This window comes from Pezoporus wallicus, unplaced genomic scaffold, assembly GCF_028554395.1.
Source record: "Pezoporus wallicus isolate ANWC-B61680 ecotype Strahan unplaced genomic scaffold, APGP_CSIRO_Pwel_v1 contig_7506, whole genome shotgun sequence".
Lineage (NCBI taxonomy): Eukaryota > Metazoa > Chordata > Aves > Psittaciformes > Psittacidae > Pezoporus > Pezoporus wallicus.
Window position 1 is genome coordinate 58,238 of NW_026637546.1, and position 26,986 is coordinate 85,223.

The following is a 26,986-nucleotide window of genomic DNA, read 5'->3' on the forward strand; positions in this document are numbered from 1 at the left end:
TTTAAATTTTTTTTTGTGTAATCCACCTACAAGCCTCAAGGTCTTACATCAAAGACTTGGGCTCAGGGGATGTTACCAATGTGAAGAATTCCAGATTCCCAAATAGGCAAAGACTTTGGCTGTTCCTGTAATAGAGGCAGGTGCTAGTCTTCCTCCAGTTCATAGAATCATAGAGTGGTTAGGGTTGGAAAGGACCTAAAGATCATCAAATTACAATCCCCTGCTGTAGGCCGGGACGCCTCACCTTAGGCCATGTTGGCCAAGGCTCTGTCCAGGCTGGCCTTGAACACTGGCAAGGATGGAGCACTTACTGCTTCTTTGGGCAACCTGTTCCAGTGCCTCACCACCCGCACAGTAAAGAACTTCCTCCTTATATCTAAACTGAACTTCCCCTGTTTTAAGTTTTAACCCGTTACCTCTTGTCCTGTCACTGCTGTCTCTGGTGAAGAGTCCCTCCCTGGCATGCTTGTAGGCCCCCTTCAGATACAGGAAGGCTGCTATGAGGTCTCCATGCAGCCTTCTCTTCTCCAGGCTGAACAGCCCCAATTTTCTCAGCCTGTCTTCATACGGGAGGTGCTCCAGTCCCCTGATCATCCTCGTGGCCCTCCTCTGGACTTGCTGCAACAGTAAATGGGGATTTGAATTTGAAATTGAAAATGGGGCTTATATTTTCCTTTTTCCAGTTGTCAGGAATGCCGCCTGACTTTTCAAATATGATGGCTTAGCAACTTCATTTGCCAGCTCCTTCAGGGCCTGTGGAATTTCATCAGATCCCATAGGCTTGTGCACATTCAGGTTCCTAAGATGATCTCGAACCTGATCCTCTCCTACAGTGGGTCTAATTTCTTCACTCTCAATTCTCCCTTTTCCCTCTGCCTTGTTTGAAGCCACAGTTTAACACACTTAAAAGAGGGTTTCAAAGGGTCTGATATCCACTGCCCTGTAGCTGATGTCTCTATTTACGTAGTTGGCATGAAATAGTTCCTCTTAAGTTGTTGTAGAAACAATAGAATAGTGCCCATTATGTTTAAGGACAAGTAGACAATGCTGGCTCTCTAGTAGTCATTAATAATATGATTAAAATTGGAGGAGGGGAAGCCTGAAAGGTTTGGCAGTCCCAGGGCAAGAGGAGTTGGGATATTTCCCATCTGGAAACAAGTCTTCCAAGCAAACCTTTGAGTGTTTTCAGTTAGCAGCTACTGAGAAGCCCCTTCAACTAGGGTGCCAAAACCCCTGCAGATACAGTGACACAGAGCAAAGATGTACGTGGCAGCTGAGGCCTGCAACCTCCGGAAGATTCACCATATTGTAGAGAAAGAACAAATTTGGTTTGAAAAGGCCTTGGTGACTCATATGTAATCTACATGAAAAATACATTGATGGAGTCTTATCTACTGAACTGGTCTCTGTCCTCTCAGTTTTTATTGTCTTACAATAAGCTTCTTTCTCCCCATTTTGATTGATACCGAATCCATACAAACAAGACTGGCAGCCTTTTTTTTTTTACAAGGGAAACCAACTGTTTCCAAAGCCCTTAATTATTATACTTCAACAGACAGAAAATCCCCCATGGAAATTACCTATTGTTCCTTTATTGCAAGTCTTTTATTTCTTCTAATAGCTTTTTTTTTCTGATAGTTTTAATAGCTTTCTTTCATACTATTGATCTAAGAGATGATTGAATTTAGTCTGGTTTGTATGTATGCATTTGTGTCCTGGGTTCAGCAGTAGCAGTCATGTTTCTCCTCCTTGGTAGCTGGTGCAGTGCAGTGTTTTGACTTTCGGCTCGGGAACAGAGCTGATAGCGATGTTTTGGTTTGGCCAAGGACTTTGTGAGCCTCATGCTCTGCCAGGGAGGAGGGGAAGCTGGGAGGAAGCAGAGACAGGACACCTGACCCAAACTGACCAAAGAGGTATTCCATACCACAGCACGTCATGCCCAGGATGTAACTGGGAGTTAGCCGGAAGGGCTGGGAGACTGCAGGGTTGGAGGAGGTATCGGTCGGAGCTTGGTCGGGCTTGGGGGGCGAGTTATCGGTCAGCTGGTGCTGAGGTGTTGTATTCTCTTCCCTTGTTATTTCCTTTATCATTATTATCATTGGTGGTAGCAGTAGTGATTTGTGTTATACCTTAGTTACTAAACTGTTCTTATCTCAACCCATGGGAGTTGCATTCTTTTGATTCTCCTCTCCGTCCCTCCGAGAGCAGGGGGAGGGCAAGAAAGGGGGGGGAAGTGAGCGAACGAATTGCCTGACTGGGTTTAAACCACGACATGTTTCAGAACACCAAAAAATTAAAACTGTTTTGGTGTTACATGTTTTTTTTTTTAATCATTTATACATGGGAACCATAGTTTACAGTTTCAAAGGTTTTGTGAAGCAGTTTTACTTTATAACCTGACTTACTTGGCAGGATTAGCAAGTTACTACTCTTGACTTGGAGAAGCAGACAAAGAAATCAGTTGGTTTTCAATCAATATCTGATAAAAGAACCTGTATTTAAATGTAAATAATTTAATATCAGATTATGCCTCCAAAAATTATGATTGTGATATAAATTAAGAGAACCTGATCTGAAATTCAGTGTACCTAAATTAAATTCATTGTATTTTTCTGTATTCTTTGAATGTTCTTCAAAAGATTGCAGTGAAATACTTTTGCATGTCAAATGTGAGTGAAACGTAGCTATTAACCAGCTGTAGACAATAAATAGGGAAAATAGACAAGCTAACAAATGAGAAAGTGAATGGGTTAAAGTATTTCTATAAAATGTTTTTACTATTTATATTTGTTAATTGTTACTGTTAGTTACTGATGAAAGAGCAGTTTTGATTTCTGTGTAATATGTTTATTTGGAATAAATGACATGCTAATCAATTGTAGATCTTCCTGTGAGCCAACTCAGGACTAATTCCACCTTCACAATTTATTGGACTATCTCATGATATATAGAATCATAGAATCAAGTAGGTTGGAAAAGACCTTTAAGATCATCAAGTCAACCATTATCCCAGGACTGCCAAGTCCACCACTAAACCATGTCACTGAGGGCCTCATCTACATGGATTGTGAACACTTCCAGGGATGGTTATTCCACTCCTTCCCTGGGCAGCCTGTTCCAATCCCTTATAATGCTTTCAGTGAAGAATTTTTTCCTGATATCCAATCTAAACCTTCCCTGGTGCAGCTTGAGGCCATTACCTCTTGTCCTATCACTTATTATTTGGGAGAAGAGACCAACCCCCACCTTGATAGAACCTCCTTTCAGGCAGTTGTAGAGAGTGATAAGGTGCCCCTGAGCCTCCTTTTCTCCAGACTAAACAACCCCAGTTCCCTCAGCTGCTCCTCATCAGACTTGTGCTCCAGACCCGTCACCAGCTTCATTGTCCTTCTCTGGACCTGCTCCAGCACCTCAATGTCTCTCTTGCAATGAGAGGCCCAGAACTGAACACAGGATTTGAGGTGCAGCCTCACCAGTGCTGAGTACAGGGGGATGATCACTGCCCTGGCCCTGCTGGCCACACTATTGCTCATACAGGCCAGGATGCCATTTGCCTTCTTGGCTGCCTGGGCATAAGCTGTTCATGTTCAGCTCAATCAATCATCACCCCCAGGTCCTTTTCCTCAGAGAAGCTTTCCAGCCACTCTTCTCCAAGCCTGGAGCATTGCATGGGGTTGTTGTGACCCAAGTGCGGGACCTGGCACTTTGCCTTGTTGAACCTCATACCATTGGCCACAGCCCATCAATCCAGCCTGTTCGGATCCCTCTGCAGAGAATTCCTATTTTCCAGCAGATCAACGCTCCTGTCCAGGTTGGTGATGTCTGCAAATTTACTGAGGGCTCACTCAATTCCCTCATCCAGATCATCAGTGAAGATACTAAACAACACTGGCTCTAACACTGGGCCCTGAGGGCCACCACTACTGGTTGGTCACCAGCTAGATGTGATACCATTTACCACCACTCTTTGCTGGGTTGGAAAGTGGCTGGATGGCAGAGCACAAAGAATACACCTGTCCTGGCCATGAGCAGCCAGTTTCTCCAGGGAGGTGCTGTGGGAGACAGTGTTATTTGAACTTACTTAAGTCCAAATAGACAATGTTCACAGCCTTCCCCTCATCAACCAGGTGGGCCACCTTGTAATAGAATATCAGGTTGTTTAAGCAGGACCTGCCCTTTGTGAACCCATGCTGACTGGGTCTGATCCCCCAGTTTTCCCACATGCTGCGCAATTGCACTCAGGGTGATCTTCCCTGGTGCTGAGGTCAGGCTGACAGGCCTGTGGTTTCCAGGGTCAATTGCTTCTCTTGCTCGTTTAAAATACTAACTCCATGTATTTTTCTTAGACTCTACAGCCTCATTCAAACTCCACTGATGTCCTTCAAAGAGGTTCCCATTTATCTCAGCTGATGGGAATTTAAGACATTAAGGAACTCCTGGTTGTCCTTTCATTGTCCTGAAATTTGCAGGCTTTGGGTCAATGATACAGCAGACCTGTACTGAGGGCTCCTGTTGCACTGTGGCTATATGATGTCAGATGCTGATGTGGGACATAGTCATTCTGCCAGTTCACATTTGTTCAGTGGTTCTGAACACACTTTCTGACAGCTTTCTGACAGCAGCAGGCTCATGCCAGGTTAGATGTCCATCTTGCACCCATTTAACTTTGTGCTAGATCAGATGTGTTCTGCACTACTGCAGCTGGCTCCAAGTCAGTGTAAGCTTCCTATCTTGAGCTCTGACATCTCTGATATCTCAATATGCTCATGCCTGATTCAGATCAAACTAGTAGCAGCCAGTAGCCTGCAGGGTACAGATGAGGTATTAATGATGGGGGTTTGGCACATTTACACCAGTATGAAACAATGGATAAGATGTTATGACTTTGCTTTTCATAGCAGTAGTCTTTTACTTTGCAGTCTTTTTCAGTGGTGGGAGATGATCATAGCATTGCAGAATCAACTAGGTTGGAAAAGGCCTTTGAGATCATCAAGTCTAACCATTAATGGTGATAGTTTCTTTCTGGATAATTTCTCTTCCCCACACCCTCACACCCCCCTTGCCTTTTAAGTGGATTAATTGCAGTTTTTCTCCTTAATAGCAAGTGTTTGTCAATGATAAAAAGAACACTTTTTATCTTCTGCATCAGAGAAATGGACAGGCAAATGTTTATCAGGACCAGAGTCTTGCATTATGTTTGTCTGTTATCCCAATAATACAATCTCTCATATTCTCATTTTTTCCTTTTGGTGATAAGTGACTCATTATCTTTGGCTGTCATCCTTACCCTTACACAACAAGTTCTCTTAGCTGTTCTCAAATTCACTCAGGTGCTGTTTATGCACAGGTTAATAAAAGCAGACCCTATAACTGAAAGGGAAAGCAGGATATAATGCAGATGACACTTCTGTATTTAACAGAACTGGTTTGACAGTACTCCTTTTTCTGGTTTTACTTTTGGGATTTTTTTTTTTCCCCTGACTTGTAAGTTTCAAGCAGATCAGGTTAATCACGTGTAAATAGCAATTTCACTATATCAGTTGCAGATTGTTGTTTGAACCGATATATGGTCTGTCCCTAAATAAAAATCTTACAAGAGCACTTTTCTAAAAAAGTTGCTGGATAAATGTATGTAATATTCACACAGATATATTCACATAAAGATATTATGTAGTGGTATGTATTTCATATGATATGAATGTTATGTAAATTTTTAACTTCACCCAACTCAGCTTTTTGCTAAGAGGAATGGCGTTCATTTTATTCCCGGGGGGGGGGGGCAATTTAGGATTTTTGCCTCATTTTTGCTGTCTGGTTTCATTTTAACACTCTGTAACATTATAAAAACAACTGCTGAGTAGCACAGTGATTCAGCTTTAGTGAGTTCAAAATATAAACTTCTTTACAGGAAAGAAAATAAAATACCTTCTCCTATTCCTTTGATTTAACTGAACATCTTCAGTGACAGCAGACAGTAGTCCTACAATCCTGAAGGGCTTTTTTCTGGTACCCACAATGGAGTTGACTGCAGTAAAAGGAGCTCTGCTTACATGTTTTTCCTCATAAATTTCCAGTCCTTCTGGTTAAATTTCAGTATTTTAGGTTATTAAATATTTTTTCTTTCCTTACCCTTGAGTTTTCAGCCAGATGCTATATTCTTCATTAATGTTTTGAAGTTGTAGCAATGAGTAAGTTGTTTTTCCTACAGGGTTGCCGTATTTCATCCCAAGGAGTACATTTTGGTGGTGAGTCATGCAATCAACTTGTAATATTTGTATATGACTTTACAAAGTGCTTAGGATCATAGTGGATGGAGAACCACATATGTCCTCCTCACATATATGTAGATAATTAGTAAAAAAAAAAAATAATTAGAAAAGAAGTCATAGACCTCAGAAGCAGCCTCAGAAACAGGAATAAACAGTTATACATTCCCCCTTTTTTTTCTTTCTTTTTTTTTTTTTTCTTTAAGGAAAGCTACAATTTAACATTTCTAGGGTGAATTGCAAAATTTTAAGATAATCCTTTTTGATCTGGATTTTCTTCCTATGACTGTGAGGACCATAAATGCCTTAAGGTACTTTGTGGATTTCACAGCCCATTTGAATATCTTGGAAAAAAATACTATGTGAGTTTTACAACCAAGTCAAAAGCAGATTCAATTTAGAAAATGGTTTAAATTGAAAGCATTTTTCACTATTTCCCATGATGCTGCTATCCTGCTTCGGGGAGTGTTCTGAACATGGGGGAGCAGCTAGAAATGTGAATTATCTCAATATTAATTTCCATCTGTGATAAGCCTTTGCTATATCCAGTAACTTCCATATTACAACTTACATTTTTCATCTTGTTTTGATGCAGAGGATCTTGCAAACCACCATCTGTAACATAAATCAGAGCATGACATACACAGAGCATTTTGCAGATATGTCCCGCTTGCCGGCTACCTTTATAATCTTCTCAGGCTACTGTGTAATAACCATCAGTTTGAGTCATGGCAGCAGCGATTAAGAGCAGATTGTGGCCTTTTAAAGAAAGTCCAGAATGCTTCTCTGGTTGATTCAGCTCAAACTCCTCTTCCCAGACCTCTGGGGGATGCTGGGCTACTGCTGTAACTCTCTGCTGCGAGGGAAACTGCGCAGCCTATGTGCTTCCCCACACCAGCCTTGTTACATGGGTTGCACTTGCATGCATGCCTGTAGTCCCTTGCTTTTTGGATGGCTAGTGGTAGGAATGATGGAAGGGTTTGCAGTGGCTTGGAGCTGTGGTGTTTGGTAGGATTCAAGGCAGTAGGATTCTCTCTTCCCGCCTTCAGATAATGGTGCACTTAGAGCTTGGCTGTCCCTCAGCCAAGGGCTTCTCTTTTACCTGGACGCTTCTTTTTAAAAAAGTGGTCTTTTTTAAGATGTTTATCCATGATGCCTGGTCTTTAGTTTGTGTACTTCAGCACACGTTTTAAACATGAAGAATTTGTTAATTCCCCTTTAAAATACTACTTTTTGTGCTGGGAGAGGCTTGCAGAATCCTTGTAGTTGTTTACTGTTGCGTCCTTACCTGGAGATACTTGGTTCCAGTCACTTTTCCTACTTTGCAAAGTGAGTTCTGTGGCCTCATCATGAGTTTGTGGAAGATGAATACTAACCTGCCTTGTTTACTTTTAGGAGGTCTTGGTTATGGACCCCAGTGCAAGTCCATTGGAAAAGGCAGCTACAACAATGTAATAGTCACCAGCAGTCCCATGACAGTTCAAGAGCTGGGACCCGTTTCACTTCCTGCTAATCAGGTTTCAACAGCATGCAACAGCATCAACCCTAGCTTACAGAGGTCTATGGATGTTTCCAGCCTGAGTCCTTCTCCATCAGATACAAGGTCCTGAGTTGCTTTTTTATATTTTGCACTTTAAAAAGAGGGTATTTTAATACTCTTGTAATATAAATGCAAACTTTATGATGAATAAAATGGCCTGAATGATGCCCTGTTATGCCATTTATTCACTGCAATTTAGTTGACACCAGCTATAATCATCCTGTTTGGGTCATTGAAACCATGGGTGAAATTTGTCCACACATTTTCTACGTTTCGTAGGTCTTTTTTATAGTCACTTAACTATATCTTTGTACTAAGGACAGGAAGTGTTATGGAGGATGAAAGCAGACATAGTCCACATGTTGCCTCTTCAGGAGCAGTGACCTGTTTTAAACTTACATAGTACTAGAAGTGCTATGTTGGTGCCTGTCAAGTAACAGTAATGTCAAGAAAAAAAAAACCAAGATGCCTTCTCTCCTCCTCATCAAAAACTTTTGCTTTCAAATTGTTCAATTGTTTACATGAGTAAATAAATCAAATCTGTTGTTCCTAATCTGTACTGAGCCAACAGTTAATTTTATCTGTTATACTTATGTCCCTAAAACCTTGTCCATTTTCCTAGCTCTCATGGGTAGTTTAATGAAAACTATGGCTTCTCCCTGTAAACGTTGCCTTTTTATATCACTAAATCACAGATAAATATTAATTCTTTAATTAAACTTCTGAGGGTTTGGCTTTGAATAGTGTCAGCAAAAAAGAAGGGAAAATATTTATCCATACAAATATATTAAGCACATCCTAGCCTATTACTTAAATATACAGTGCTAAAACATTGTGGCATATTATTTCAGAAGCTAAATTCCCACTTTTAATAGATGTGACTCATTGGAACAGTTGCTTACTGAGTTGAAATGTAACTGTTCTTATTTACAAAAGACCACAAAGGTCTTCACTCTCAAGACAGTTTCCCTTTTGCTACATCACTTTATTACAAGGCAAGGAGTATTGTTGAAATAATTAAAATTGGTGTTATGTAACTGGAAGAAAATTTTGCTTTGCTCTACTTTAAGATAGTTTGTGACATTTCTTGTTGCTTCAGTTGTAAAAGCTGAGTTCCCCAGGACAATTTACAAGATTAATTATGTATACATGTTTCAGCAAAAACCGTTCAGTGCTAAGGTGATGATAAATGACAAATCCAGAGCTATGCCTTTGAGATAGAGCTGATGATATAAAAATATCATTAAGTAATTATTACTTACTTAGTAAGTTGTAGGTGTGCCTGCATGGTTCCAAACACTGTTGTTTTAATCTGAATGTGTGGTTGGGTGTACTATGTCAGCACCGAGTTATACATTTTTGTTTTTATTTTAAAGAAACTTTTACTAAGGGTGAACTGAAGTTGAAACTCTGGCAGAATAGAGTCTCTAGTGTCCCTAGAGTCTCTTTTAAGGATGTATCAATGAAGATGTTATAAAATCAGTTTGCCACACGAAGAATGTCCGTTTCAGCAATTTGCCCTCAAGTTGACAATCTAATAGGGCAAAACAAGTTTAAAATTAGGTTTTAATTGACAGATTGTTGAGACACTTTTTTTTTTCCTTTTTTTTTTAAAGTTGCTTCAGCAATATACTGCATCGGCCTAAACCAGTTGCCTAGAGTGACTCCACAATCCTTCATGGGCTGAGTGCCTTCCCTGGATTGTATCTCTCAGGCATCATGAACTGTGCAATGGCAGCTCAATCCAAACCAAATTACTTGCTGAACTGAATCAAACCAAAATGACTTGTTTTGATTTTTGTTGATAGAAGAAAGAAAAAACTTGGCATTTTCCAGATATATATTCCATGATGGGTAAAACCTTCCCCATCTTTTCTGAGTTTCCCAAAAACTTTTTCAGAGTATTCAGTTATTCTGCTTGAAACCAGATGGAATATTGTGATTGACTTTGATGTAAGTCAGAAAGCATCCTAGGAAAGAGAAAAAGGATTTTGGCTAGTAAAACTGAAGACAAAACAAAAAGATAAGAAAACATAGTTTTCACTCTTCCATGTTTGTGGGTAGGAGTCTTGTGTATGTAGGAGTTTATGTATAAGGTTACACTTTGACATTATGGCCTCTGTACACATAGGAAGAAGAGAAAGTAATTACAAGTAATCCCTTGTAAACATTCATGAAAGATCTCAAACTGGTTTAGATTACAATAAGTAGACGTGCCAATTAATACCATCTGAGAATCTGGAACAATGGTATAGCTGACCCTTCATTTTCCTATTAGCTATATTTATTTCCCCCCAGAAAACTACTTAGTCACAGTATAGGCTGGGTTTTAAAGGAATTTTCTTTGTTTTGGGAGTTGGAATGTTCACTGCTTTTGAGTTTAGAGGCTTAATCTGGGGCTTCTTCAGATTATCTGGCTCTTACTGTGTACTTGAAATTCTGGGCCAAAGTGTTTGTTTGCTCGTTTTCTTCTGAGACTTTTGAAATGCAGTTTTTCTTTGGCTTCACTGGTGGGTATGTGCCTTTGTGTTATGCATTAGAAATTTTTTGAATGAGACTGGTTCTGTGAGGCATCTGATTAAAATTCTTGACATTACAAAACCAGATTTGTTACAATGATGATTTATTTTTTTCCTACTTATAAAAGAAAATAAATAATCAAACCAGCAAAAAAGCCCAAACCAAAACTATTTGTATTTTCCAGAAATAAATATATATATATATATATCTGTACTAGTATGGAAAAATCAAACCTTACTTACTCCTCTTGCTCTGTTGCAGACTTTGGAGCTGTTTAGGGGTCACAGCATACTAACATGATTTAACTGCTCTATAATGAACTGAACTTTAGCAAATCCATTGATAACAGACCCAACAGCATGAATATTCTTTTTTTCTAACAAATAATTATCCCTTTAGATCTGAATCTTGCTCCACATTGACCTGGTATAGCAATCCCATTTTTCTCATTTCTCTCAATGCAAACTGTAGTCAACATGTTAATTGTGCTTTTCTTCAATGGTGTGTTTTGAAAGTGCCATTTAAACCCTGATGGAGTAACATAACCTTTGTAACAGTAGCCTATGAACAAACAAAACAATGTTCAGCAAATCAACAATCCATTACAAAGCAAGTATCTTGAGCAAAGGAGCATTTTCCATCGATCCTGTAGGTCACCACAGCAAGGCTGGGTAATTATTTAGAGCTACATTTTCACTGTTCATGAGTTATCTCAGTGCACAGATGCAGCACCTGCAAATTGCTTTGTCTCTCCCTCAGCCTGTGCCAACGTTCCCCTCTAGACAAAAGAGAGCTGAGGGGGCAGCTAGAGTGCCCTGACAATCATTTCCCCTCCTCCAGCTCTTCAACAATGACTGAGCTGTGTTCTTGTAGCACGATCCAGCCCTTAAATAAAAGTCACTGCAAAATGGCTTTTCTTTCTTCATGTTGTTTGACTCGCAATTGTTTGAAAATGCTGCAATAACTAGTAGGAAAAAAATCCCATCATTGAGGGTGTTCTCATGTGATGGGCAGAATAAGATAACAAAGACACTGTGATTTTTCATTTTTAACTTCTAAGGCTGGATCTGAGCATGGAAAATTATATACATTTCTCTCACCTGAATGACCTTACATAGTGTTTTCATACATTCTTTCAACCTTGCTGATCTAATTGAAAGATAATCCACAGATCTCAGAGGCGAAAAGTCAATTCACAAAAAGCAAAATCATGGAAATGTGGTAAATTCATTGGGAATATCTCCAGAGCAGTTGTTAGGATCTGTTCTAGCTCTCTTGGGTTGATTGATATTGTTTTAAATAGGATTCCCAGTTTCAGCCTACCACCAACCACCACTTGAGAAGTTTCATCTATCTCAAACGAAGCCGTGGTTGCTGCAGTGGGGCTGTAGTGCAGACAAACGATGCAAGTATGAGCCTAAACAGATCTATCCCATGGTTCTGTGTTCCTGAAGCAGTACCTTGCAGAAACTCAGAAGCAACTGCAATATTGCTTACCCTGAGTGGATATGAGAACTTGCTTCCCTCTTAAAAAAAGAAGCAAGTCAAATAGGTAGAAGTGCCTCCTCAGAAGCTTGCTGTAACCATGTATGTATCAAGGAACAGATGAGATTTTATTTAATTAATTTTCTTTATGGTATATACTTTTCTCTTTTCAAAAATGGATATTTGTAGCAATATAAAAACATGCAGTAAAATAATTATAAACAACTACAGGAATACCTTTGTAAATACATTATTCCCTACCTGCATGACAGTGCCTGTGGAATATTGCATGCAAATATTTCATATACTGTTTATTTAGAGCTTTTAGAAAATATATTTCAGCACCTGGTATTTAAAGTACCTATCAGTATTCAAGGTACCTATTAGAACATATTAGCTGTCTTTTTAAAGTTAATTTGACCTCCTGAAGTCTTTGTACGATAGGGGGAAGTATTGTGGATCTTGGGTTTTATGTGAGACAGTAAGAAGCAGTGATTGACTTATCTACCTTAAAAAATGCAATTTAGGTGTGAAAGAGAAACCAAATTTCCCATTTACTGTATCCATCATTAAAATTCTATGCTTTTTAAAAAGTTCATTGTAAAAATAATCAATCCAGAAATTAATCCCCAAATGGTGCAGAGGCTTCTGTGTCTATGAGATCTCCAGGTTTATCTAGCTGCATACCTGGTTCTTTCTACTGCTAGAGCTCCTTAAAATTGAAATTAATACACTGATAGCTCCACTGGCTGACAGGAGATCCAAGTCTGGCGTGTGAACTGAAAACATAAAGACGTAAATCCACTTGGTCTTTACCCAGCATTTGCAGCCATGAACAAGGGATCTTGATGTTCTTATATTTGTTTTATACCGTTCAGTATAAAATAGTACTGTTAAGAGCTTATGAGCTCTTTTTTTTAAGCTACCAGTAGAATATTTGCAGTATAAGTAAATTTCACATTATTTCTGTGAAAAACAATGATAATAGCAGGATTACACTTTCATGAAAATTTAGATTTCTGACTTGGTGGCAGATGCATCGTCAGATCACAACTAAATAAACCACTTCAAGCAGCTCTTCTACATTATTAATTTTGTTTTTGTAAAGTTAGATATTTGTATTTATAAACTTTTGTTATTTCTGTAAAGACTACTATTGGTATGCCTTACAATTATGTTCAGGTTAAATATTTATTCTTTATTAATAAGTTTTTTTCCTGTTCTTTGAAGCAAAATAATAGTAAACTCAAATCAATACGAGTTTTGTACAAGGCAGGAGCATAATGCTTTGGCTTCAGAAGCCCAAACCTATTTATACTACAGCTGATAAACAGATTTGCATTGATTTCTTCAGTGATATATCAAGAACATTTACAGCAACTTTTCTTTAAAATCTGGAAGTTTTGAAGTTTGTTTTCTAAGTGACCTTGTTACATATGTATTGCCCATGTATGCCTGCTGATAGATTAACGGAGAGTGCTGAATTTGAGTACTTAAAATTCCAGAGAACTTTTTTCACATGTAGCCTTTCTTTACTTTTATGTGTGTGTGAAAATAGAAAGACTTCTGTTGAATTGTCTAACTGCTTACTTAGTTTATTGTGCCTTTATTCTAGGTTGCTCTTGTCACATGAATCTCTGGCCTCTATGACATTAAGCTTGTCAGAAAGTCAGTCCACTTCGAGTGTTAAGCAAGAGTGGGCGCATGGGTACAAGACACTTCCTTCTGTTGCTCCTGACCAAGGTTTTCAAAGCAGCAGTGAGCCTGGGGACTTACTAAATTTTTCACCTGGAACATCCGTGTCAGGTAACTGCATATCTAACTCATTACTATCCTACTTACATGGCACAGAAAATAAGCATTCCTCTTACACTAGTCCTCACCATTCCTCAGCCTGGTCTCAATTAGCGTGCTCTAAAAAAAGATCACTCTCTCTGTCTCCTCTGTCTGATGGCATTGGGATTGACTTCAATACAATCATCCATACATCCCCAACCTCTTTGGTGTCCTATATCAACAGTTCCAGGACATCACCAGCAAATGTCTCCCCACAGCCTGAGGTCTATGGACATTTTTTGAGAGTGAGAGGAAGCTGTATGCCCCAAAATTGCTCTATTCCATCTGCCCAGAAAGTCCTCCTCATGTCTAATGGCAATGTCACCTTCTCAGGGTACACTGATAATGGGGCTGGCGAGTACCAGCGGATGCAGCAGCTGAAGCAAGCCAGCTTGGAGATGGGCGCTGCAAGTAACATGGTGATCCAGGTGGGCATGCTGCCTGCAGACAACCAGGTGGTGGACATCCTGAAAGATGGACAGCTGGACAGCTATTCGAGCCATATGGTTGACATGCCTCTTCCACCCATGCTACCACCACCTCCTTCTCAAGGGCCCCCACCACCATACCATGCTCACCAGCACCGGCATCCACACAACCTCCCCAGTTGCGTTCACCCATTGGCTATGGCTGTTTCTGCCCCGGGCTCCCTGCTTGATGAAGACAGTGAGTCAGGCGATTTCAATGGCAAGTATGGCTGTTGTTGGTTAGACTGTGGTGCACTGTACAACCAGCAAGAGGAACTTGTGTGGCACATAGAGAAGATTCATATAGACCAGAGGAAAGGAGAGGACTTTACTTGCTTCTGGGCAGGGTGTCCACGAAGGTACAAGCCATTTAATGCCCGTTATAAACTGCTGATTCACATGAGAGTCCACTCAGGAGAGAAGCCAAACAAATGCACAGTAAGTCTGAATTGTGTCTCTCTTACCAGTAATAGGTCTTATATTGCTCACGAAAATAACAAAGAATTTGTAATTCTACCTTTCTTTTTCCAGTTTAATTGTGTGCCTTTTTAACTAGCCTGTGTGAATGAATGACTGCTCCATCTTTGACCCTAGACTGAAAGGAAAGGTAGTCTTTAATTTGATATGCAGCGAGAGACAGGGGTGGACAAAATGTTATTTTCGAATTTTGTAGTCTTTTACTGTAGACTGCAAAATTGACTTAGTAGACCATGATAAAGTACAGTTTAAAGCACCCTCTGTACTTAAGTACCTGTATGAAGGAAATGTAGGAAGAGTACTCTAGAATAAATGGCACAATTTTACTCTTGCCTTATGTTACTCCTTTTAGACTTGAGGAATTTTCAGGATCTTGCATAATGTTACCATGAAAAACTGAGAAGAGCTGGGTATTTCTTAAGGCAGTTGTTTGTTTCATTACTAACAAAAATAGACGCACAGCCCTGTTTTCATGAATACATTAGGAATTTTGCACATGATTTCTCTGTTTGCAGATTCTAGCAATGAGCAGTCAACCCACAGAGTTTTTCTTACTGGTTTTCTTAGGGTCATTGCAAGTCAGTCTCACACATATGTAATCACATGGGATAACAATGCAGCCAGTAAAGCATAGAATCACTTTATGTTTAAATTCCAGTGAACAACCTGTAATTTCTGTACTTCAGATTCTTGACTTGGATGATGAGTATCTTACTTTTGCTGTGTGCTTACTTAGTGCCAGCAGAAAGTAATCTCACCAGTGCTGTTTCCAGTCCTCAGCATAATCTAGTAAAATAATGAGTATATAATTTCTAGGAATAACTGCTGAATATTATTCACTTGAAAATAACATACTTATTTATATGTTATGAAATTTAAATTGGTCCAGGAGTCTATTTCTATTTGTGTGCCTAGTTAAGTAAATTTCTTACCATGATGTAGATGTTTGCTTGTGCAGTAGATAGAGAAAACTTTTTTATTTCACTTTTGTTACAGCAAAGGGCCAATCTCCTTGAGGGAGAGCAGGTATCTTCCTAGATTTCTCTCTTAAATTTAAAGGATTTGGTAGAGATTAGGCCACAACACTTGGGAGACTCTTTTCTTTCGCTTTAGTCACACCATACTCTGAACTGGGCCTTTCTGGACACTCTTTAAAAAATTCCATGATACAGTCTTTTCTGCTCTCCAGATATATTGTATCAGAGTTCTTGTCAGCGTTGTGGTGAGAGAGAAAAGGAGAAAAACGAATTATTAGGAGTAAAGAAAGTAATATTTTAACAGAATAGCACCTGGAGAAAAGGGACAGAGACAGGTGAGTGAGGGCAGAAAACAGTATGAAGAAAGAGCTGGAATGGTAAAAGAGCACTGTAGAAAGAGTAATGGAGGTACCCAGCATCTTCTAGTAGGAGAATTATGGTGAGGGATCCAGTAGACCAGGGGAAACAGTGTGTTGGTATCACTCTATACTCTGCCCTGCCTATTCAGAAAGGATGCTTAGTGACCTTCTCAAGAAAGTGGGAAGTGACCTTGTTATGTGGCCTCCTCCAGGAGTTCTTAGCTTTGAAGAAATTGTCATTCACTGGTGATAAATATGTTAATGTTTAAGAGGATAGAATACTTCATATGGTAACATTTTTAAGATAACTAAATCTAAACTAAAGCGTGTGCCATGTCATGCTGTGTCAAAAAAATGTAAGAGGTGTCTGTATTAGCTTCTCAGAGAGGATTGCTTTCATAAACATTAAAAAGGGTGATTAATTTCACTGAACTTCATCAAGTATTGCTGAATCATTGCTAGATAGTGCCAAGAAGTCTGCATATCAGAACCAGCAGCCACATGCTTGCTTTAATGTTATAAATGTAATGAAATGTAGAAATAGGGTAACATGATAACCCTCATAGCGTGGGTAGAAACCTGGAACATAGACCTCCTTTCTTGGGACAGAATGCAGAAATAGCATTCTTTAGCAGGGTTTGAGAGGAACAGCATGCTATCTTCTCCCTTCATCATTTCACAAGTGGTATGAATTTGGAAAAGAATATTTGACTTTCTAATGCCCAGGAGCCATGGTCTGGAAGTACCTCAATAGATTTAGGAAACTGCTCTTCAGCCAGACTTCATACCGGTTTCACCAAGCAGTGAAATTTACATTCATATCAATTCAGTTTGTTTTAAACTGAGATTTAAAGTGAGGTACTAAAGAGAACACTTTGGGCAAGGTGATCACGAAGTATGATTTCTGTAATTAACAAAAAATATGCAAACGAAATCTCAAGCTTTTCACAAAACCTGTATGAATGTATGCATTTAAGAGAAAACAATGATTCATAATCTTTATTTGTCCGCCTACAGTCTTTCTATATTTATGCCTCTTTCACTAAGAACATTATAAAGTAAAAGTTTACGTCCACTGCAGTTTACAGACTAATAAAAGGCAGTCTAGTAGACAAAGCAGGGAAGGAAAGATGTCATGTCTGTTATGTGAGCCAACCAGCTTTACTACAGAGAATATGTATCAGAAGCAATAGGTCTTTGGAAGGAACTTATCAAGACGTCCTGTAATCAAAGGAAGCCAGTTACACTAGTTACCTTAGTGACATCACATGGTAGTCACTGTATGTGTTGATAGTTCTTAACATTTTGCAAGAGACAATCTTCTCATTAAGCATATATTACAGTGTGTCCTAGTCAGTATAATCATCATGCAGTACTTGTTTCTGTGCAGATGAGTGCAGAAAGTGTATCATCTTACACTGTTTTCTGTATCCCAGTGGTTTGCTGTGATAGATTAGTAAGCTTTGCAAGGTTTTGGTATTACAAGGTGAGGGTTACTTCCAAGTTGTGTTACTGTGACACAGAATCAGATGCACAACTAATTACAAGCTAAACTTCATAAAATCATTTTATTCTTCTCTGTTACCACTCTGTGATGATGAAATCATGTATTTGAGAAGAGACTTGAAGAACATCTAGGACTGCAGTTAAAATCAGAGTCAAGTAGACTATTCCTTTGACTTCACCAGTAGTTTTGCCACATCTGAAATAGTTCCTATTTATCTATGTAACAAAAATTTGAAATGATATAGCTACAAATGATACTTTGTTCATTAGTTCCTTCTTATTCTGGACGATCAGTCTTCTTCAGTTCTAGAATATGAAAGTGTTGTAGGGTGAGTATTAATCAGATAGCAGCACATAAAAACTTGTGATGGTTATGATAATCAGATCCAAACATATAGTCAAGCATTCTTAAGGTCAAAATCTCAGCATATACTTGTCCCTCTGCATGAAACAAACGAGGGTGGAGTGGAAAATAATTGCATACTGATTCTGATAGATTTGTTTAATGTTGTTGGTCTTCTCTGAATCAGGATCTTTTTTTCCAGCTTTAACTGAATTCTCTGATGAAGGTGCTTGCTCAGATTAGGTTTTGGCAATTTGATCCAGTATACTTTCTCTGTGTACTGAAGAGTCGTGGTGTATTTTTCATTCCTGCCCATTTTTTGAAGGTATTTAAATTTTAAAAAGCATTATTTTAATGGAAGCCAAAGTAGGTGAATATACGTGGCTTTGCTTTATTACATGGAAATTTGTGAAATTGAAGAGTACCTGCATGCAAAAGTCCTCACTTGAATTTGACTTGTTTGGAATACGAATTCATTAAATAGCTGCTACAAAGTATTGGTCTCCCTCACTTTTCATTGAAACATGTTTCAGGTTCTGTTCTAACTTGACTCCATCTGGAATGCATTCTTCTTTTCAGTGACCTGGTTCAAAGACTGAAAAAAACCCCAATATTAATGACATGGTAAAATATATATAGAGTCTATTCCTATTGAAAGATGTTGGGGAGTTAGACTAGTTGATCTTTGAAGGTCCATTCCAACCCAAACAATTCTATGATCCTATGATTCTTTATATGAAGTAGGTATAGCATGTCAAATGGTTTGTATTTATATATTAATCTATGCATTAGCTTGTACTTTGTAGGAATAAGTTAAAGAAGAAAAAGTTGAATAAAAAATGGATGTTGAAATGCAAGCAGTTAATATGCTGGTGTTTGAGATAAAATCTGTAACATTTGCCAGCAGCTACCACCCAGTGGTATCTGAGGTTCCCTCAGATTTCCTCTGGATTAGAAAAAAGAGAATTTTCAGCAGCTGTGGAAACTCCACAGCAGGAATTGGAAAATGCTGAACTTTTGCCCTTTTTGGCTCAACCTGTGAGGTTATTTTCTACTCAATCTTCTTTCTTTTATAGTGAGTATTTCTCTAGTTTTCAAGTTCAGCTACAATAAGTGGTACTTGATTAGTCTTCTTGTCATGATGTGCAATCACTGAGCTTAATATGTTTATTCTGCTGTAAATAGCAGCAGCATATTGTTAAATTTCAGGCTCTCTCCTTGCAGTTTCATTCAGATACACTGGGAATGCTTCCCCTTTTGACACTGAGTTAAATCTTTCTGCTTTCTGTGAGATTTGAGCTATGCTTCAGCACAATGACATTAATATTTCGTAGTATGGAATAGTAGTACTCACACTGCACTTTTTATCACAGCTGCTAGATGTGATATAAACCAATAACATTGCTAGTATCCCTCTCAGATTTGAAGTAATATCCATGTAACATCTGCTAAATATTAAAAATTATCCTGCCACACACAGCCTACTAAGCATGTAAACTAGAAGATACGGTTAAAATAAAACCCCATGAAACTTAACACAGTTGTATAATGCTTTTTTTGAGACACAAGTAAACATCTTAGGGTGAGCAAGCATATTTAGATAGAAGCTATGTATGCTACTTGAAGAACATGTGCTTGGAAGATGGTGTTCAAGGTGAAATTTTGATTAAAACCGTTAAATCCATCCTGTAAAAATTATTGGGATTTTTTTTTTTTTTTCATCTAAAGGCTTTAGCAGTGTGCTTTCATATGGTGTGTTATATGTAGTATGTATTATATATTTTACATACAGTAAATGCCTCTGTTTTTTGGTGATAAGGACATATCAAATCCTATATTGCATTGGAGTTGTGAAAAAGTAGAATATATATATATATATTAATTCACTAAACTAACTTAAACAGAAATACCATAGAAAAGGAAGGGATGAATGAGTAATTTGACGGTATAATGGTGTTTTAATTTGCAACCATAAAGCTAAGACTTCCTAACTTGTGCAGTTTTATTAACCTGCTGGCTTTGGTTAGGATGTTTTAGCTGTTTAAAGGAAAAACAAATTATGAATTGTGGGTGTGCCTCCACTAACAGCTCAAACTCATGTGATCACATCAGATGGCACCTAGCCCAAGCAAATAAATCTTATCTCTAACTAATGGTACTAATGCTCTTTTAATACTATTCTTTCAGTATGAAATACCTAATGCATCCGTAATTCAGAATGTAATGATATACGCTTTTCCTGTGGCTGCTCAAGATGCACAACTTCCAGTTGAGCACCTGAAGTAACCATTTGGTATCCAAAGTACTGACCCTTAGTATCATCGCATCGCATACATTCAAAAATGCAAAGCAAACTCCTTTCTACATGCAGATGTAGAACTGATGAAGGTGAAAGCCAGTAGCCAGAAACCCATATTTTGTGTTACAGCATAAAATTTATGAAACCTTACTCTTGTTCTTCTAATGAATAATTTGATTGTTCTGTTAAGTATTTGAACCAGCTTTTCTTGCTTTTGACTTAGATATTTGGAAAATTTAAGACAGATTTTTAGTTAACTTTTTCAAACAGTCATCTTTTCAGTTTCACTGTAATCCAGAACATGGTTGTGAAGTATCCAAAAATAACAAAGACCATTCCTAATTATACAAACACTTATATTTGTGTGGAATGGTTTCTAATTTATTATCTGTGTTTGTGGATAGGCACAAATATTATATTTTATTTATAAGATTATATTTTTTATGTTCATTTCCCTGGGGCAAGATTTTGATTGAACATTTTTAAGTTTGTTTTTTTTTTTTTTGTTGCTGTACCAAACTATAAATAAATGGTAAACTAAAAAAAAAGAAAAAGAATCACTCTTAAAAATTTGCCTGAGGAAGACAAGAATCAGCTTGATTCACTCTGATCCCTGAAGAAATTCTGTTCTACTGCCACTGTAGTCCCAATTAGCAGAGGTGGCATTTAGCATGTGGTAAAAGCTTGTGTACTTTTACGGAGAGATGCTTGCAGAGTAGGTTTCCAAAGGACCTGGACAGTAGGATTAGGCACTGTTTAGAACATGACTTCCTATAAATGGTTGAAATTGGCTTTTTGGACAAGGATATTACCAATAGAGCCAGTGCAGTGGAGTCTTCTGTTATAGAAATACAATTGCTGTTGATCTTGTGTTAACAGGGTTTGAAAAACTGCTGGACAAACAAGGCTGCATGGAAACAGAGAGGTGCAGTTTGTCTGTGTGGAGAGATGAATTAACTGAGAGAAGGAAATTCAAGAAGAGGCGCTAGGGAGAATGCTGTGACAGTTTTGTCTGTAACTGCTGTGGAACCCAGTTAGATCTGTTCAGTGTATCTTGGTTTGCTAAACCTTGGTATAGTCATATGGTGATTGTTTTCTGGTATCACTGCTATCCACTAGGAGTGCTTGATTTTCCTGTCTGTTAAAGGCTGTTTTAATTTAAGTTTGATACTTTCTTACCATCATTTTAAAGGGTATATAGAAACTTTATTCTGTGAGTATTCAGCTCTTGAGAATTAATACACATCATTACAAAGTTCAAGATCACAAGTGAATCATTTTAGAGAGATGTCACTGTGGTAAGAAATTCTTTTTTAAGAGCAGTTTCTGCATAAAATGTTGAGATGTAGTGTTCCTCATCTGTCCATGAGGCAGTTTGCTCATTACAAAGAGTTGTTATAAATAATTTCCGTCCCTCTCTTTTCTCCCTCTTTGAATGCATTCTATTGGTCATCAACCGGCACAAGCTCAAGGAAAAGATGACAACGTGCCTTTATGGGTACTCTTGGTTCATTTCTATAAATACTTTCAAACAAAATTAAATTGCTTTGTCTCTTTATTTTTTACTGTTTAACTTCAGCAGAATTGCCTCCATGGTTAATCAGATGTAAACACCAAGCAGTACCACTGTTCTTCAAGGTCTAGAATGGATGCCCATGGATGTATTTTCCTAGTAACATTCAGATTTCTGTTTTAAGAAATTACAGCTATGCAAACAAGCTTATCTGGGCCAACAATAAAAAAATCGTTGCTTCTAATTAGGAGTTGTCACATAATAGAAAAGACAAGGCTTCTTTTGTTCCATGAAAAGCCTGCTTTGCCTGCTTACAAAAATGCATGGATTTCTTTCCAGTGGCTTTACATAATTGGTATGACAAAGTTTCAGTCCTGTGATCTTAGAGTTTCCAAGTGATTCAGACACACTTGTCAAACCTTGTTTAAGGTATTTGATGTTAATCTTTTACAGAAGCTGGTAGACTGCATGAACATGGGGCTTGCTTTGTCTAAAGAGTGGGCTATACATAAACTGAATTAAGGAATATTTATGTTGAGACTTCTAAGATTATCAAGAGTCCTTTTTTTTTTTAGAAATGAGCCACTGTTGAGAAACAAGGCTGCCCAGCTCTGACTGACTCACAAGGACTCTTGGCTTTTGAATCCCTGGACAAATGTGGCCTGAATTCATTGTGTAAATTAACAATGTGAGCTACTAGGTTGTGACACTAATTTTATGTCTACATCAGTGAAGTAGGTCCATTATCCTATAACTTGTCAAGAAAAGAGACATACAGATTGAGCAAATACTGTAGAAATCATTATAATGGATAGCTCTGCATGCAGAGTGACTGAAAATATACAACATGTCACAAGTTAAACTCAGCTAAATTAGTGTCTGTGAAGCCTGGGTTGTGAACATGGCGTTTCAGTGAACCAGTGGAGAGTTTGGCTCCAAATTAAAAGCAAGCAATCTGCAAGGTTGTTGAACAGCTTTAAGGGTGATAAGGTCCTCAAAAGTTTGTCATGGTTTTGTGAGAGTTGACATTTCCTCTGAAGGCAGAGGTTTTCTGCTTCTGGTTGGCAGGAGCTGTTGAAAAGCCACTGAACGCAACACTAACCTGTAATAGTGCTTTTGAATCATCACACATCTTGAAAAAATGGTGATGCCTTCTTTGGAAACTTATTTTCTCCCCTCATCCTTCAGCCACCCGCAATGAAAAGCTTTGGGGTTAATGTCTTAATTTCATTTATGGTTTTCAGTGCAAGAAACGCAGTGATAATATGTTGCAGATATTCTTTGCAAGGCTTAGAAGACAGCAAAAATGAAGTTATCATAGCAGGTTCTGTTTACTAACTTTAGTTCTTATACTTCTTTCACCATATTAGCATCTGGGTGCTTTATTTTTTTCCATTACATAAGATGAGATGGGTCACTGAATCCATCACCATAGGCTGAACTATTAGAATCCCTCTAGTACTAGTATCCTTCTGGTCTGTGCTGGTGTGACAGACCCTCTGTTACCATCAAGCAAAAATGGTATCTGGTCAGAAAAGAAATGGTATATCCTGCCACTCTCTGAACCTGAGGGACACAGAGAAGACCGAAGTGATCTGAATAAGGACAATTCTTGATTGCTTATAGGAAGGAGGACTGTGTTCGTCCAGAACCTGGGTATTTCCATGACCATGAAATTCTGATACAGTTTTAGCTCAAATATGTTAGTACAAACTGATTTGTACTTCCAGAAAATAGTAAAAGCTAGTTGGTTATCATCTGTCTCTCAGCATTATCTTGAGATACTGGGTTTTTTCTTCAATAGTATGTAATATAACTGAGAAGCATGAGGTCTTTAATGACTTACAGTTCACAAGTGAAGGTTACAGCAATGTTCAGTAAGAGGCAGCTGCAAGTTTTCTTTTAGATGTACTGGGGGAATCATGTCTCAGGTGTGAATGCAGAGAACATGTCTGGCAGTATGTGGACGTAGAACATTTCTGTCACAGTCTGTGCTTGTTGCAGAAACTGGAAACAGATGTGTTTTCATAAACAACCCACTGCTTGTTTCTCTGGACTCTGGGGAGGAAGGACATGGGTGTGTAGTATAACTTTGACATGCTTTCAAAAGGAAAAGAAGAAAATTAGACTAGCAGGCTTTACATTGTATGTGAGGACAATATGCCAGTTTTGACTACTCTTTTTTTTTTTTTTTTTGTGCATATTTACATTTTTTCCCCCAATTTTCAACATTTATAGACAGGATTAAATCAATTTTGTATTGGTTGTGAAGATTTCTTTTCACAGTCCTTACAAAATTCTGTGCAGAGGGAGCAGTCCACAACACTAATCATGGGTATGTGGTATTTGGATCTCTTCTAGCATGTACCCAGCAAGCTCAGAGTTTAGGCTGCTAGCTCATCTCTGTCATTGTAAGACCGTGTAGGTGCAGTCTTTGTGATCCTTAGAGCCTCCCTGAGTGGACTAGTGACATAAGCCATAAAAACAACAAGGTTTTTTGTATTTTTTTTGCCAAAAAATCACAAACTCAGTTATTCTGTTTTATCTTTAGAGTGACACTGAGGAAGACAGAATAAATGTTCTGTCAATGTTTTAGAATCTGACCCATTACTGTGGATTAGGTGTGTATACCCTGTGGTATTATGTATTCCATGAATTTTCATTTTTATCAAAATGTATTTGTTAAAAAAAAAACAACAAACCAAACAACTACTTTTTAAGATTCCTTTGTATGGTAAGAGTAAGCTGAATTAAATAGCTTGAACTCTTCCAATTTTTGAATGGTACTTGGCATTCTTTGCATTAACTCATTCAGTGTTTCAGCTTGCTTGATCATTAAAGTTTCCAGAAACTGCATGTTTTTCCTTCTGAAGTTGAAAGCTGAGAAAAAATGCTATTTATCTTAATGACCTGTGCATCAAATTTAATAACAGATAGGCTTTTCTTTGTAAGTTAATTAAAAACTTTACAAAGAAAAATGTTTCATTTGAGTCCCAGAAAAATAATTGTCCATTCTGTAAAAAAAACCTCCTCCACAAACAGTCACTACTCCTAAAACAAATGAAGATGTATAAAGTAATTGAAATGTGTTATTTAAAGTTGCCCAGGAAGTTGTGAAGTATTTGACCTGTGTAAGGCACATATGTTTTTAAAAAGCTAAAAGTGTAAAAGAAACCCAGCTATCCCTGGTAAGAAGCAGGCATATTGTGTTGTATTTGTTTATTTATTTGATTGCTTGATTTATTCATTTTCTTTGAGTATTTTCATCTGTATTAGCCTGTGGGATAAGATGAAATGTTTTTTTCTGAGGTTCTGTCTTCTCAGTCTAGTTATACCAGAGTTGCTGGCAGTGTTTGGTCATCTAAGCTTCTTTGAGTTGTTGATATGAAGAGCTGATGGAATTTCTTAACTTACGGAAAAATGCTCTAGTTTCCTTTATTTGCTGATATAATTATGTATGAGATTTTGTAGGGTCAGAAGATGAGCTGATTTATGGATATGGGCATTCAATTTCAAATGATTATATTACCAGAGCTTTACATGTTACTGGCCACCTGCACAACCATGATAAATCGTAATTTCTGAACACTTAGTCCACTACAATTCCTGAGGTCAGACACGCATTTTAATTTGCATTTGGAAGAGACTGGTTATATACTTGTGGTATACTACAACACAACTAATAGGTAGTAACTTGTGAAGTGTTAGTATCTTGATAGTTTGCACGTGTACCTGTTGACTGCTTATGAGAGAGAACTGTCAGAATCGTAAAACATCCTTGCCAGTTTTCAATAAGCCTGATTTTGAAAATGTTTGACAAATTTTGAGATTAGTGCCATTTTTTTTTTTTGTCAGGAAAATTCTGGAGCATATCGTAACTGCTAGAAAGAAAAAACAAACAAATAATACAAACACCAAGACACACACAAAACCCAGCTGTTAAAAATTGGTATTATTTTTTGGTAGTTAATCATGACCTTGTAAAATGCAGTTCAATTGTTTAAATTTCTACATTGGTTCTCATGGTGTAAGACCTGAAACTTGCTGTAAATCAACTGTTATCATGGGTAAGAGCTTTTCGTCTGAAGTGAGAAATGTAATGAAGGAGTAGGGAAGCAGCAAAGATCTTGGTCACTGTCCTTCCAACAGAGATACACAGGGGCTTTTCGCTGTATTTTCCATAGCGTGTTGGGCACCTCACAGTGAATACCTGACTGTCCTTGAACATGGCTTCCTGGGGAAATGTCATTAACACTTAGAATAACTTACTGGTGGTATTCAGGTCAGGTGGATTTTATGGTGCCATTGTTTCATTATTGAAGAAGAGTTAATGAGATGCATCCTGTAAGCATGCAAGTACATAGTACATGGTCCATATGCCTATCTCACAGGGGATCCATCTCAGAAAATGTGACATTTGGCCTCACTGGCTTTCCATACATGTGTGGATGTGTTAGAATCTGGAGCTAGTTATGAATAATATTCTTAGTAATGATGCTATTGAAAACTTGCTTTGATTAGCTTTTCTTTGTCAGGTGTATGTAAACAGACATTTTGATTTTTGAGAACTGCAACTTCAGAAAGCTCTGTTTTATTTGTTAGAAATAAAATACAAATAGAAATGTCTTCTGTAAAACAAGCTGCCTCCATTTTTTCAGCTGCCTCCAAGCTTTTTCAGCGTTGCTGTACAAACCCATCAAACACTAACCATTAACTTGCTTTTTTCTGTTACTTCTAAGTAGGAGGAAATACCTCTGTTTTTCAAAGGCTAATAAACATTCCAATAGAGAACAAAACTGACTTCTCCTTTTGGGCAGGAGACCATTGATGAGAAGGACAGTGGCTTTGATAAGTCACTTTTTCTCACCCTCCAGTGTACAATAGTAACTAGAAAACTCAGCTAACTCTGAAGTAGTGTTGATTGCTGACTTTTTAAAAGGCATGACTGCATTGTGTTTTGTCTGTTGAAAGAAATGGTGTAAAGGCCTTAGTTTGCAGTCACTTTATCTCTTAGAGTAATTTGTTTACCTGATTCTATTGCTAGATGTACTACCCAGGTACAAGCCACTTTTTTGTGGTGGATAAAGAGACTTAGCTGATAAAGGAGTTTATTATGTTTCTCTGCTGTAAAGTACATTGGTCTTGCTCTCAGAAAATGTTAGTACTTTCTTCTTTGTTTGAACCATACCTCTATTTTTCCAGTAATTGTTGTCTTTGACTTAGATCTCATTAGGATTATGCCAAGGTCACTGAATGGCATGTCAGCTTAATTACAGTGGCTTTCAAGCTGAACAGTTCTGACTCACAAGTAGGAATTCACAGTTAGGTAAATGAACAATCTGAGTCTCTGAGCTGCATACCATGCAATGCTTAGCTCTGTGCACCAAGATGCTGAGTG

The 26,986-nt window shown here is 38.0% G+C and overlaps 1 protein-coding gene across 5 annotated transcripts in view; it reads left to right on the forward strand.

Moving 5' to 3' along the window:
• GLIS3 (GLIS family zinc finger 3) overlaps positions 1-26,986 on the forward strand; it is a 146,563-nt gene that overhangs the window by 30,632 nt on the left and 88,945 nt on the right. For 4 of the 5 annotated variants that reach the window (XM_057406070.1, XM_057406069.1, XM_057406072.1 and 1 more), the window contains exons 2-3: positions 7,662-7,869; positions 13,427-14,552. In XM_057406070.1, coding sequence (XP_057262053.1) covers positions 7,739-7,869; positions 13,427-14,552 — 1,257 coding nt within the window. In that variant the 5' untranslated portion in view covers positions 7,662-7,738. The remainder of the gene's footprint in view (positions 1-7,661; positions 7,870-13,426; positions 14,553-26,986) is intronic. The other variant, XM_057406074.1, reaches the window with a different exon arrangement.